General features: G+C 48.1%; 1 protein-coding gene across 2 annotated transcripts in view; it reads right to left on the bottom strand.

The window, feature by feature from the left end:
- The window catches only part of CACNA2D3 (calcium voltage-gated channel auxiliary subunit alpha2delta 3), a 1033411-nt gene extending 1025423 nt beyond the window's left edge, over nt 1-7988 (bottom strand). Inside the window, exons 1-2 of one of the 2 annotated variants that reach the window (XM_056129451.1) lie at nt 7337-7988; nt 6579-6660 (exon numbers count right to left, since the gene is read on the bottom strand). In XM_056129451.1, the coding sequence (XP_055985426.1) occupies nt 6579-6660; nt 7337-7461 (207 nt within the window). In that variant the 5' untranslated portion in view covers nt 7462-7988. The remainder of the gene's footprint in view (nt 1-6578; nt 6661-7336) is intronic. The other variant, XM_056129450.1, reaches the window with a different exon arrangement.
- Between the last annotated feature and the right edge of the window lie 5088 nt (nt 7989-13076).

The raw sequence follows: 13076 nt of genomic DNA, 5'->3' as shown, positions 1-13076 counted from the left end.
GGTGACTGAGTTAGGAGATGGTGGATCTAGGTTTCAATTCCAAGTGCAGTTAACTCTCGGCCAGTTAACTCTCTGAGCTTTCGTCTAGGCTTTTGCTATTTCTGAAACAATATGTTCTCTTCACTCTACAGGTGAGCAAACTCTGGAATCCCAGTTGAGTCACTTGGGGGAAGCTGTGTAACTTTTGTCAGCCTCAGCATTTATAAACAAAGGGAATGGCATTTCCTGCCTCATCAAGAGGCCAGGAGAATTTAATGGGATAATACATGTAAAGTAACCTGAATGCAGAACTGCCAAACAAACCTACCTGTTTTTACTATTAAGTTAAGGGATTTGTATAAGGCCACTAGAAAAATGTGTGCAGAGAAGAGACAGAGAATATGAGAATATGCCTCTGCTGCTAGGCCAGTGTCCTCTTCACAAAACTCCCATCTCTGAAAATGCTCCAAGCCCTGACCTATTACGGCAGGCAGAGGTGGGAAAAGAAAGATAAACTGCAGCCAGTAACATTAAAAAAAGCTAAGAGGACAAGCTGCCCAGCAAGGAAAGGAAAGAGAAATCCCCAAAGGGGACAGTCTCCCCACAGGCCTGGCGTGGGTTTAATGCACTTCTGTCAACATCCTGAAATATGGCACAAATAATTTTTATAACAAGGAGTTCCATATTTTCCTTTTGCTCCGGGCCGCTCAAACTCTGTAGTTGCTTCTGGTCTCAGCAGACACTCAGCATCCAGCTCTCTGCAAAACTCTCAGAAGGTGACACATCCATGTCCACAGGATGGTTACTCAGTTCTGTCATAGCCGCCTGTTGCTCTGTCAAGCCATCCTTTCCAGAAGCTAACAAGACAACAGGTGCATCTGGCACACATTCTGGGATGAACAACATCCATTTTTATTGCAATAGACATGCACACACAAATTCAATAAGTATATTGGTGATGGCAGGTACAAGTCATGGCTACCAACAATCGACTGGCCAACATGTGTATGCGGAGTTCTGGTGAGCAAAACCAGTCACTTATGGTGCTGTCCAACAGCATCTCTGTCGACATACATCATAGTTCCTCTGTCCTTGGTAAGGTCCTGGTTCTCAATACCAAGCACCAAGATAAAGATGCCAAGAGCATGAAGTGGGGAATGTAGCCATACATCTATTGTGAGGAGATAATGTTCTTTCCAATTGGAAAGGCCCATTAAGAGTCTGGCACCTAGGTTGTGTATTTCTCCCAATCTTGATCTGGGGAAACTGTGAAGCTCTGCCACATAGAAAAGTAATTCCCTTTATAAACTGATTGTCTTGTTTAAGTAGCCTTGGAATGTGTACCCAAAGATCACTCTATCCAAGGCAAATGAAAACGGAAGTGCTTGCCCTTTATTAAAATCCTACTGGGCCCTTTTCAAAGTTAAAGCTGTGAAATAATTTCCTTCTGAAAAGCAAATGCCCCCCTCCCCCCCTCCCGCCAAGTCACATGGGCTCTCCAGAGGTCTGTTCAAGGGAGAATGTTGTTCAAAGTACTGCAGTGCTGAGGGGTCTTTGAATCTGGCTTTCTGTCTCAGACCCACCACCTCAGAAGGAGCCAGTCATGAGACACTCAGTAAAATCAAGGGAAACCAAGCATCTCCTCTTTCTCGATGTTGTTTCTCTTTCCTTGCACGTTTTGTTTACTAGACCTAAGCAGCTGATGAAGATTCTATGAGAGCCTGAAAGAGGACTTTTCCTCTCTCTGGATGACAGTCACAGGCAGCACCGCAGCACTCTTGATAAACCAACCCCACAGGCCATTATGCCTCTTGTATAAATATAATATAGCAGGTATGCCTCAAATGTTACTTCATAGACCAGCGTTCACAACCTCTATGTCTCTGTTTATCATTCTCAGCCATAGCCTAGCTTGAAATCATATCATCACATCCCTGGAACACAGAACCTGCTAAAAAGACCACTAGCATCTTCCAGATGCTATGGATCTCAACAATGATGAGTACGTCCATGAACACTGTTACTGCACAAGGTCCAGGGACCCCTGAAATCAATGCCATTTGCTTCTGTGCACCGGATAAAGAAAAAGCCCATTGCCTGGCACATCAGTGTTAGAATAATTAAAATAAATTTTAAAACCAGCATGAAATTTAAAAAGTAACTGATGAAAATTAAAAATCAAATAGAAAAAAAAGCCTGAAATTTGCCTCTAATACAAACACCATGCCTATATTTTCATCTTCCTTAATTTTTCATAGCATCTGTAAACCTCCTGAGAAACATAGGCTTTAGGGTTCCAAATGAAAAATAAATAAAGAAAGAAAGAAAGAAAGAAAGTAGAAACAGATCTGATGGAAAAGAAATTTCAAGAAAAAGAAAAAAAGAAGAAAAAAATTAAGGGACTCGGGCAAAAACCAGAGTAAAACTATACAAAAAGAAGTTTATCTGTTCAAAACTAGTCCTGTATGATATTACAAATGTCATCGGAAATATGCATGGGTAAAATCCACAAACTGAATTCTAATTGGCTTACCCTGCTCTGCTAATTTCCCGGTGAATAGGTTAATGAGACCAATAAACTGCACTAAAGGACAGAAAATGTCCTTTGTGAGATTTAAAGACTTTAAAAAAATAATCTGTCAGGTAAAAGTCCAGTAATTGAAGTGTGCCATGAATTAAGCATTGGCAGCATAGGTTGAATGCATTATTCTTGCAGGATGACAAATAACCATGTTTATTTGACAGACATATTCAGCCAAGTAGTGCCTCCCCATCATCACCCTCTGGAGCGTGTCAAGCTTCCTAGGGGCAGCGCAGTGCTGCTCCCCTGTTCCTGATAAGTGAGCACTCCTATTTAATTATTTAAAAGCCCATCGATTTCCACATTGATGAAAAGTCATAATTATCAAAATGGCTTAAAGAACCAACCTTTTACTTTGCTGACTCTGTCCTATGGAAAGAGACATCAAGTTTCTGTATTAAAGCCTTCTCAATAAATAGTTAATAATGCAAAAACCTGGCCCTGCACTCCAAGAAGTGTGTGCTTGGTAGGAACTGCGTGAGGCATCCAAAACAAATGTCAATTCTTGTCCAGCATTAACGGTAGAGACACCCACTGCCTGTGTTTCTGCTGTCCTTATTATCATATTGCTGGAAAAGGTCATTGGAACCCTGCATTCCCAAGAACCTGCTCTCCCTGAACATAGGACTAAATGGCATGAAAGCTCCAGCTCCTACCCAGTTCTCTGAGAGGAGGAAGGAATGAAAATCATGCTAGAGTAATTAATGCTTTTTCCTGTGAATACCAAGGGTGAACCTATGAGTTGAGTAGCCCAGGTGAGCAGACCAGCTTAAACGCTTCTCAGAGAATCCCAAAACAGAGAGGATGCTGAAAGTCTGCCTCCCCCAAAACACCCAACGAAAGCATGTTCCTTGGGAGAAATGAAGCAAGACTAGCATGAAGCAAAACAAGCACGAATATGTCAAATAGGAAAGTTAATTAAAAGTTGTAGTAAATCAGAAGCCCGCATCTCTTCCAGCTAAGGAAGAAGCACGCAGTCACGGAGCATGCCAATGCTTCCTTCTCAGGGGCCACTATCTCGGAATCACTGTGCAACCTCTTCAGTCACCCCAACTCCAGCAGACAAGTCCTGTGTGCTTGCTGGACAGAAAACACACAGCTATGCTCAAACACAGTGCACTCGATAAAATCAAACATAGCACCTTTATAAGTAGCTAATTGGTTGCTTTTCCTACAGTCAGCAAAAACAAACCAAAAAAATAGATAAAGTTAAGTAATAAGTACCTATTATGTAATAAACTGTATTAATAAAAGTCATGGTATTAAACACAGAAGGATTTGGTAAAATAGTCTCTTTTGTGAAGCCATAACAATGAGGGATATTGTTAAATGTTTATATTAACATTGATGAAGTCAATGAAAACTGCCACTTCAAATTGCATTACCTAATAAAAATCTGCTACCAAAATGGCAGTTTTCCCAGTCTCCAAACACCTCAAAATAGGCAACCAATTATTATTTAACTTCCATTTGCAAAAACTATTTTGCAAAATCTTTGCCTGAGTGCAAAATCTACTAAACCCCATTCTGAAAATGAACATACTACATCAGTTCATAACATGAAGTGTTGATTAGAGAAACCACATTACAAAGGGGTATGCAACGTACCTTATTTAACTGAAAAGGAAGTTTAAATGTCCATACCTTAAAAGTGTAATTACAGTCTATTATGCAACACAGCGTTGTTATTTTTGAGACCCTCTGCCCTCAAGATCCAACTCATTTTAAGAGTATCTTGATTGTTAAGGATGTAGTGATATGATGGAAAGGTATACAGTCTGACTTAGGAAAATAATTTCTCAGAAACTTCAAAATAAGCAAGAGGAAAGCAGTTACCCCTTGTTTCTACAAAGAATGTTTTGCCTTTCACACTCTAAGCACCTCAGATCTTTTCTCATTCGAGACTCTGAAGCAATGTTCTTCACTAATTTTCCAAACAGTCATATTTGGGGCAATGGCCTAAGACAGTCAAAAGATACCTGACAAAATTCTTCCCAAGCTATCACTCAAGGCTATCACTCAGGACTATCACTCAGGGAAGTCCTCGCCTAGCAATCCAAGTGCAAGAGCAGATACCCACTGTGAAACCAAAGCCAAGAAACACCTCACCTTCCTTTTGAATCAGATTACAAAATGCCAGGCAACAGCAAGAAAAAACAAAGCCACAAACAGCTGGAAACAATTACACAATTGTCAAGCTGCAAACATGACAAAAGCAAAGCTAGGCTTATGAATTCACTATCAGAAAGGATACTGATGAGAAGGTACAAGAAGCCTTTTAGCTGTCTCCAATTTGCTATAAAAGGTTTGATAAGGTTTTGTGCAGTGTGTGTGTGTATGTGTGTGTGTGTGTGTGTACATCTGTGTGTGTGCATGCATGAGACTTAAGAGAAAGGGGAAAATCCTTTCTCATGTACTCCTACAAAATAGGAGAATAAAAGATATATAAGCACCACCAGAAAAGCATTCATAGGATTCTCTTAGAGTTGCTACAACTAAACTACAAAGATGCAGAGGAGAAATATTTCTCTAAAGTTACACTAAATGTTCTCTTCTTTAAAAACATAAGGAAAGTACACAGGCAGTGCAGAGTCCAGAAGTCTTCACATAAGACATGTGGGCAAAATGCCAACGCAGGGCACAAATTGGTTCAGATTAAAAGATTAAAAGAATAGCCACTAAAGGGGCAAGTCTGATCAACTTGGAGGTGGGTGACATGTGTAAACTGTCATCATTCATAAAGATACAATGCCATGCCCTTAAGTTTTTATTAAGTGCCTATAAATTAATGAACTCTTCTCCCAAATAATAGGGGAGCAATCCTTCCACAGTTTCAAGAAATGCGGCTTATTGGCAATTTTTTAAGCTGGAATTTCTTGTCATTTTCTGTGGTCCAGTGCTTTATTGTGATATTTGGATTTCATGTGACAAAGTGTTTCATATAACACCCCCCAAAATGCTACTCTCTGAAGTGGAATGCCATAAATAAATTACGTACTTGGTTACCAGGCAGCATACATAACACATATGTTACATTGGCCCAAAAAGCACATTTTAAAATGCTTAAAAGTTAACTTAACAATTTAAGCTGTTTGTACCCATTTTCAGAGAATTATCCCCCAAAGGCCAGTTTTATGTTCTATCTTTGAGAGAACAGTGGCATTAATCCTGTTGATTTGCTAACTTGAAATTCCTTTAACCCCTCTAATCTCTCTTCCCCAGCCCCCCTCCTTTCTTTTCTTTATTTCTTGGAGGGGAGGGTGAAGACTCCTATCTCCTCCAATGTAATTTTAAGCATAATGCTGTCTGTCTGAATTAAAATTGATGCAGCTTCTGATAAAAGCCTAATAATCAATTCTCCATTCTCATTACTCTCCAGAATTATGTGGACGCAGACCAATTTCTTAACTTTGTGGACTCCTTTCCTAGGTTATCACCGGGCCCTGCAGCTGAGTGGGAAGATAACCACATTCATTCTCCTTATCTGTAATGATGTAATGCATCCCAGCCCTGGGTCTAGATGATTGGGGAATAATGGGATTGTACAACTGCAGAGATGACAAACAATAGTGCAGCGGTTGTCTCTGATACCCTGAACCCCAGACTCCAAATGCAGGCGAGGTGACAGACACAGGAGCCCAGGCACTGTTATCGCCCCTTGGATGAAGTTAGCAATTTGAGGCCAGAGGAGAATGCGCTCTGGCGCTGAAACAGCAATACCGACCGAGAGAGCAGTGCCAAAACACTCAGTTTCCGAGCCCCGGCCAGGACAGTGCGAGTGAGTCTCCTGCCTTTCTTTGTGTTTAGAATCAAGTGTCATCTAAAAATAACCGGTTGGTAGGGAGAAGTCGCTGCACAGAACACTGCCAAGAATCCCGGGGATCAGAATCACAGGCGCGCGCACACCTCTGATCACGGATGCTACGCGGGGGGCTTCACGTTTGTTTGAAAAACTCAAGTCTGCCTCCATTTTCTGTGCTGGAAGAGGCACCGCTTGGCGCCTCCCCAGAAACCTTACCTTTTGCAGAAGCTGGGAGCCGGAGTACTTGGCAGCGATAGATTTTATTTCTCCACCAAAAGCCGAGGCCCAGAGCTTCACCCTGCGGGAAGAAAGGCCACGGGAACCCATGTAGCATCCGTGTCCCCGCGAACCCGCGCGCACACACCGGGCAGTTGCGAAAGGAACCGGGCGATATAACACTGGGGTGGGGGGTGGGGGGTGCGGAAAAAAAAAAGAAATAAGAAGCGTTCTGGGTGGAAAGTGCCAGCACGAACTGCAGAGCGCAGCGCAGGAGGGGGCCCGAGGGGGGTCACAGAGTTCTGAATGCGCCAAGTATCCGGCTCTTCAGAAAGACCACCGGATTCTGTCGGACATCACTGCCCGAGAACTCGACCACCTAAACGGGGCATCGCCCGGCCAACACTAGTCGGGAGAACCCACCCTCCCGCCCCCCACCCCCCAAAAGAAGTAGGTGCCAAGGCAGCAGAGAGGAGGGATAAATAAACGGCCCGTGGAAGTTCGATTCGGTAAACGGGCTTCAAAGTTGGCGCTGTCACTTAAGGTGAACCTGTCCGGGTTGCAGTCGCCCGCCTGCCGGAGGGGGCACGGCGAACCCACCCGGCCCGCCCCGCCGCCGCCGCGGGCGGGAGGCAGGTGCGAAGGGCGAGGTCGCCGACGCCCCGCGGCAGGTCCCGCCGGACGCACCTGCGGGCGCCCAAACTTGAGCATCGCGGGCGGCGGGCGGCGGGTCCCCTCCCCGGGCGGCGCACACTTACACGGAGAGCGGGATCTGCTGCTCCGAGCGCACCGCGGCCCCCAGGAGCGCGGCGTGGAGGAGCGCGGCGGCCAGGAGCGCCCGGGCCCCCCGGGACGCGCGGCGCGGCCAGCCCGGCCCGGCCATGCTGGGCTCCCTCGGACGCGCCGGCGGCGGCGGCGGCGGCGGCTCCTCCGGGTGGCCGCGGGGAGCTGCGCCGAGCGGGCGGTGGGCGATCGCGCTGGGCTGCCTCTGCGCGCCGCCCCGCCTGCCTCTCGCGCGCCGGGCTCACTTGGGGGAGCAGAAAAAGAAGCGGGAGGGGTGGCGCGGGGAGGGCGGGGAGGAGCGGGAGGGAAGCGAGGTGGAGAGGGAGGCAGGCAGGGGAGGCAGGAGGGAGACGCGCCTCTCGCAGCGGCGGCCGCCGGCCCCGCCTCGGCGGCCCCGGGGAGTCCGGCGGGCCGCGGCGGGCGGGCGGGAGGCGCCGCGCGGGCGGGGGCGACTCGCAAACTCCGGTGTCCTTGGCCGCGGCCGAGCGCGCCCCGCCCCGCCCGGCCACTGCGGCCGCCGACTTGGGAGCAACTCCGCAGTCCGCGGGCGCGGGCGCCCGTCTCCGCCCGGTCCCCGGCCGGCCCCGCGCCCGGGGCACCCGCGCCAGGTGGGGGTGGGAGCGGAGGGAGGACGCGCGCAGCCCCGCACTTTGCCGGGTGGTCGCCGCCGCGAGCCCGCGCCGCGTGCCCCTTCGGGGGTGTCCCGCCCCGCGACCGCCCCCGGGCCCAGTTGGGTGAGAATCAAAGGGATCGGGCGGCTCGACCTGCGCCCCCCCAACCCTCCCCCTCCCTCACGCACACTCTCCCCCCCCCCACCCTCCCCGCCCCCGGCGCGAAATTTTTCGGGCGAGGAGGAACGCGGGAAGGGGCCAAAATGTGCGGCCGGAGAGGGGGCGTGCGGAAGCCGACGGGGGACCCCCTGCACGGCGGGGCGAGGCTGGAACCGGACTGGGGGCTCCGGGGGTCCGGCCCGCCGCAGCGCCTGAGCCCGAGAGGCTGCGGGGAGGCGGGGAGGTGGCGGGTCGGCACTGTTGCAGCCGCACGAGCTCGGGGCTCCCGGCTCCGACCCGCAGCGGGGTCGCCCAGGCGCCCACCGACCGTTCACGCTCCCGCGGGCGCCCGGGAGGCCGGGGCTACCGGGAGAAGCGGGCGGGAGCCCAGTGGAGGGCGACTGCCCAGGTTTCGGAGATGCCTCCAAGGCGGGAAGGGTCGCCCGCTGCCCACTCCCCGCCCCCCTCACCCCCCGCCCCCCAGCCCCTCGCGCCGACCTCCCCGCACCGGGCAGGAGGCGGCCGGGCGCCTGCAGAGGAAGAGAGGCCACCTCGGGTCTCCCCACGGCTTCCCGCGCCGCCACCCGAGCCCTGCTTCCCCGCCCCCCGGGGGTCCCCGTGAGCGGTGCGGGGTGCGAGTGGGAACTTTGTGGGGGCGCCCGCGCAAGGCTGGCCGGAAAGAGCGAGCAGCGGGCCGGCTGAGTCATCATCGCCCGGGCAAGCGCAAGTCCGGGGGCCCGGCGAGTCGCGCGCTCCTGCCGCCGCCCGAGTTCGCCCGCGGGGCCTCCGCAGTGAGCGCGGCGCGCGCTTCCCGGGCCCCGCTGCAGCCCCGCGGTCGAGGGAGCTGCTTTCCCCGGGCCGCTCCTTAGAAAAGTTCCCCCCACCCCACCCCCACCGCAGATACTGGGCTCGACCTCAAAGTGAACTGCGTGGGGCGAAGGACCGTTGAGGGAACTGTGTGCTGGGTGAGAGTAGCGGAGGATCTCCCGAGTCCCCAGCCGCCGCTGCCACCACCCCAGCCCGAAGCGCGGAGAACAGGCCCCAGTGGAGACGCACCAGGTGCGCCCCGCCCACGGGCAGTGTCTACAGGCTCCACGGATGACTAACTGGTTATAATGAATTCTCCGCTTCTGTGCACACCTCACGTCTGCGGAAGCGTGCTAGCAGATCCAAACCCGCCCAGCGCTGCCTCACCCCGGGGCAAGTGGTCTGGGGATGGCTTAGCCCACTGTCATGGGAGGGAGAAAATTAATTTTCCTTCAGAACCCAGTGAGTTTTCTGAGTGCATCCTAGCTCTTCTTAGTATAGCCCCAGTTCATCCTCTAGATTCTATTTTGCTGTATCTATCCACACGCCGTCCTGAGGTCCCTCATTCATCCCATGAATCGCTTGTCAAGCATCTTAGCGATAGGACTGTAGGTTGTGCTGGAAACCACTGGTGGGCAAACCAGACACGCCTGTTCAAAGAATGTATGTACTCGCGAGGAAGACCGGCTTTACTCTAAAATCCTAAATAATAGGTGTACAATGATAAGCTCTGACTGGGGGTAGGGTGGGGGAGGAGTGTAATGTGAATAAAGGAAATGTACCTGCAGCATGCATGTACTGTTGTTAATCTCTTAACTAATGGGAAAATCGAGGCACCGCCAAATCAGAGCGCTTAGTGCTATTTAAACAACCAATTGAGGACTTAAATAGAGGATCTCCTAGACACTGAGACTGTGACCATAGCTTGTATTAAAGTTCTGATCTGCGACCAGCCTGATACAGGTGCATTTTGCAGGCATTTCTCGGTAACTCCGAGCATCAAGGAAAGACACCCTGGCCCAGAGAATCACTATCCCAAAAGAGTGACACAGTTCACGGTTTACACAGGCACCATAGTTTAAGCTGGATCTCAAGAAAGATCTCCCTCAGGAAAGATTTGAGCTGATTGATATTAACAAATTCAGAGCTCAGAGTGCTTGCAAGACACTGCCCTTTTCAAAATTAAAAAAAAATTTAACACCAAAAGGGGTCCTTCAGTTCTCTAATCCCATTCTTTCACCTCACAGATGACAAGAGGCCCAAAAAGGGTGCAAGAATTTTGCAAGGACACATAACCACTTACAAAAGGGTCTCTGACTTTCACACACATGTTTACCAGAGTAAGGAACCAGGAGCACATTCCAGTATGCATTGTATGAACCAGATACTGGATTCCTTCTTGCCATTTTTTAAAATTCCCAAAGTTTGCATTTCAATATCCAAAATTGAATCTGTTCAGATGAATCTTTCACAGGCTGATAGCATGTGCTGTGTCACTGCACATGTCAAACAGTAAGGAACTACTGGAGGGCTCTGAAGAGAAGGGAAACGGGAGAAAACAGGTCACCTTAGAGGGCGAGGACAGGATGATCCCATATAAAGAATTGCCCTGTGTCCTACAAATGTTCCACTGGAATTCAGGTAAGAGAATGTCCTGCTTATAATCTTCTAATTCTAGAACTTAAATCCTTTCCATATTTAAATACAAAGGAGTTCTTGCATGGTTTTAATAAGCATTGAATTTTCTAGAAATGCAACTGGTGTGTAAAATGAAGGGAAAATTGTCTTCCATTTTGCTTAGAACTTGACCAAGAGGGGTCTTTGTTGGTTCTTTCTCTTTCTTTCTTTTTTTTTCTTTTTTTTCAGAAGGGTTATCTATTTTGGAAAATCACTTTTCCAATAGCAATTCTGCTTTTAGTCTTTTAGTCTGCTTTGAGTCACCAACAAAACACATCTGTATCAATCTGCATTTGGGGTGACATTTACAACTAGTCTGCGTATATATAGCAGCAAGCATTAACAACTTCATTACATCCTGTAGTGTAATCCTTCTTGAACATTTTACATAGGGAAACACCTCTTATTTAAGCAATAAATTGATTTTATTTCTCTTTGATATTACCAGATGAAGCATCATATCGATTATTTTCGTCTCTGACACTGAGTATATGTTTATGGTGTCTCAAATTTTTATAACAGGATGATAAAGAGGTCTAACCCTCTGCCATTCTGGAGACACTAGCTATAAGGCTATGACGGTGCTCATAAGGAAACAAAATGGTTTGCTACAAAGGAGCAAAATGACAAATGTTTTAACCTTTGAACCAGCAATTCCTCTTCTGGGAATTTATCTTACAGTTAGGAAATGATGTACATATGTGGTTATTCATTACCACATTATCTCTTAAGAGCAGACGGCTATAAATAATCTAACTGGCTCTCACTACATAATTAGGTAAAGAAACGGATGCATCCACACAATGGAATATTATGCAGCTATTTAAAAATTGAGGATGTTTTCTAAATTTGAGTGTAAAAAAGAATCCATAAATGAATCTTTTTTTTTTAAAGCAAGGTGCATAACAGTGTATATGGTAATGCTATCTTTGTTTAGGGAAGAAGGAACATAATGCTTTGTGTTTCTGATTTTTTTAAATGGAATATATATAAGAACTGTGTTTGGCAGATCGAATACGTCACAGGGAGCTTGCCAGGCTCTGCCGTGCGGGCGAGATACTCTCGGTAGCTTGCCTGGCTCTCCGAGAGGGGCGGAGGAATCGAACTCAGGTCGGCCATGTTGGCTGCGTGCAAGGCAAACGCCCTACTGCTGTGCTATAAGAACATTGTTCTGGCTTTTTCTTTGCATTAACATGTCAAATCCATAGCATCCTTGGCTCAAGCCCAGCTTCTCAACATGAATACACACACACACACACACACGCACACACACACACACACACACACACCTTACAAGTGCATTTCTATCCCACCTTGTCTAGCCCATACCTCTGACATTTTTTCCTTAAATTTCTGCCCCTGGTTCTTAATCAGACAATCCTTCCCCTATATCTGATGCAGATGCATACCTTCTCCCTAAAGTAGCAAGAACCATCTTTTTTAAAAAATAATAATAATTGAGCATCCCTCTGCTTTAAATGCTCTCTGCTTTAAATGCTCCAATGATTTCTATTTTGAGTTGGAATACAGACTTCTTACTGAGACACCCAAGGTCCTTGACTCCCACCCACCAGACTCTCTTTTCATCTCTTTCTCCATTGCTCACTGTGCTTTAGCCAGTTTCCTAGGAGTTCTAGAACACATGGTTTGTTCCCATCTTGGGCCTTTGCATGTGCTGTACCTTCTGCCTGAATCACTCTTCCTCCAGATGGTTCCATGGCTGTTTCTCACCAGATTCAAATGTCCCCTGCTCCATGAGAACTGCTGCCAGAATTCCAGGTAAAATGCGCAGTTAACACAGGAAGCATCAGACTACGCAGAAATTCTAAAAGGAAGACTTGTCTGTGATCCCTTATTACTAAAGTCATGCTACAATAAGAAAAGGGAGGCTAATGAATGAGCAGGTGGAGAGGTCATGCCTTAGAGCTGGGATGGACATCCTGTCAGAAGAAAGTGCTACTTGTCTTCTAAGTTGAGAGCTATTGTCATGTTAGCAGACCACGTGGCTGCACAGCCTAGCCAGTGCCCCCACCTCCTGGCACTGGATGCATTTGTGGTGCATTTATGGCACATTTGTGGCTTTCCCTTCACGGATAACAACTGTTTCTGAAATGCTAAATTGCAATTGTAAAAATATTACGTGCTAAAACATTTGTTGTAATGACCTTGGTTTAGGGACACCAAGTATTTTCATTTCAGTTATAATTTGTTAAAGTACACTGGATGCTGGAGCGATAGCACAGCGGGTAGGGCGTTCGCCTTACAAGCGGCCAACATGGCCGACCCGAGTTCGATTCCTCCGCCCCTCTCGGAGAGCCCGGCAAGCTACCGAGAGTATTCGATATGCCAGACACAGTAACAACAAAGTCTCCATTGGAGACGTTACTGGGCCCGCTCGAGCAAATCGACGATCAACGGGAGGGCCATTACCTCGAGCCATTACACTGGATGCTCTAGTGTT

The sequence above is a fragment of the Sorex fumeus genome, unplaced genomic scaffold (genome assembly GCF_029834395.1).
Source record: "Sorex fumeus unplaced genomic scaffold, SorFum_2.1 ptg000072l, whole genome shotgun sequence".
Classification (NCBI taxonomy): domain Eukaryota; kingdom Metazoa; phylum Chordata; class Mammalia; order Eulipotyphla; family Soricidae; genus Sorex; species Sorex fumeus.
Note: the sequence above shows the minus strand (reverse complement) of the source record. Positions and strands in the feature narration are given on the sequence as shown.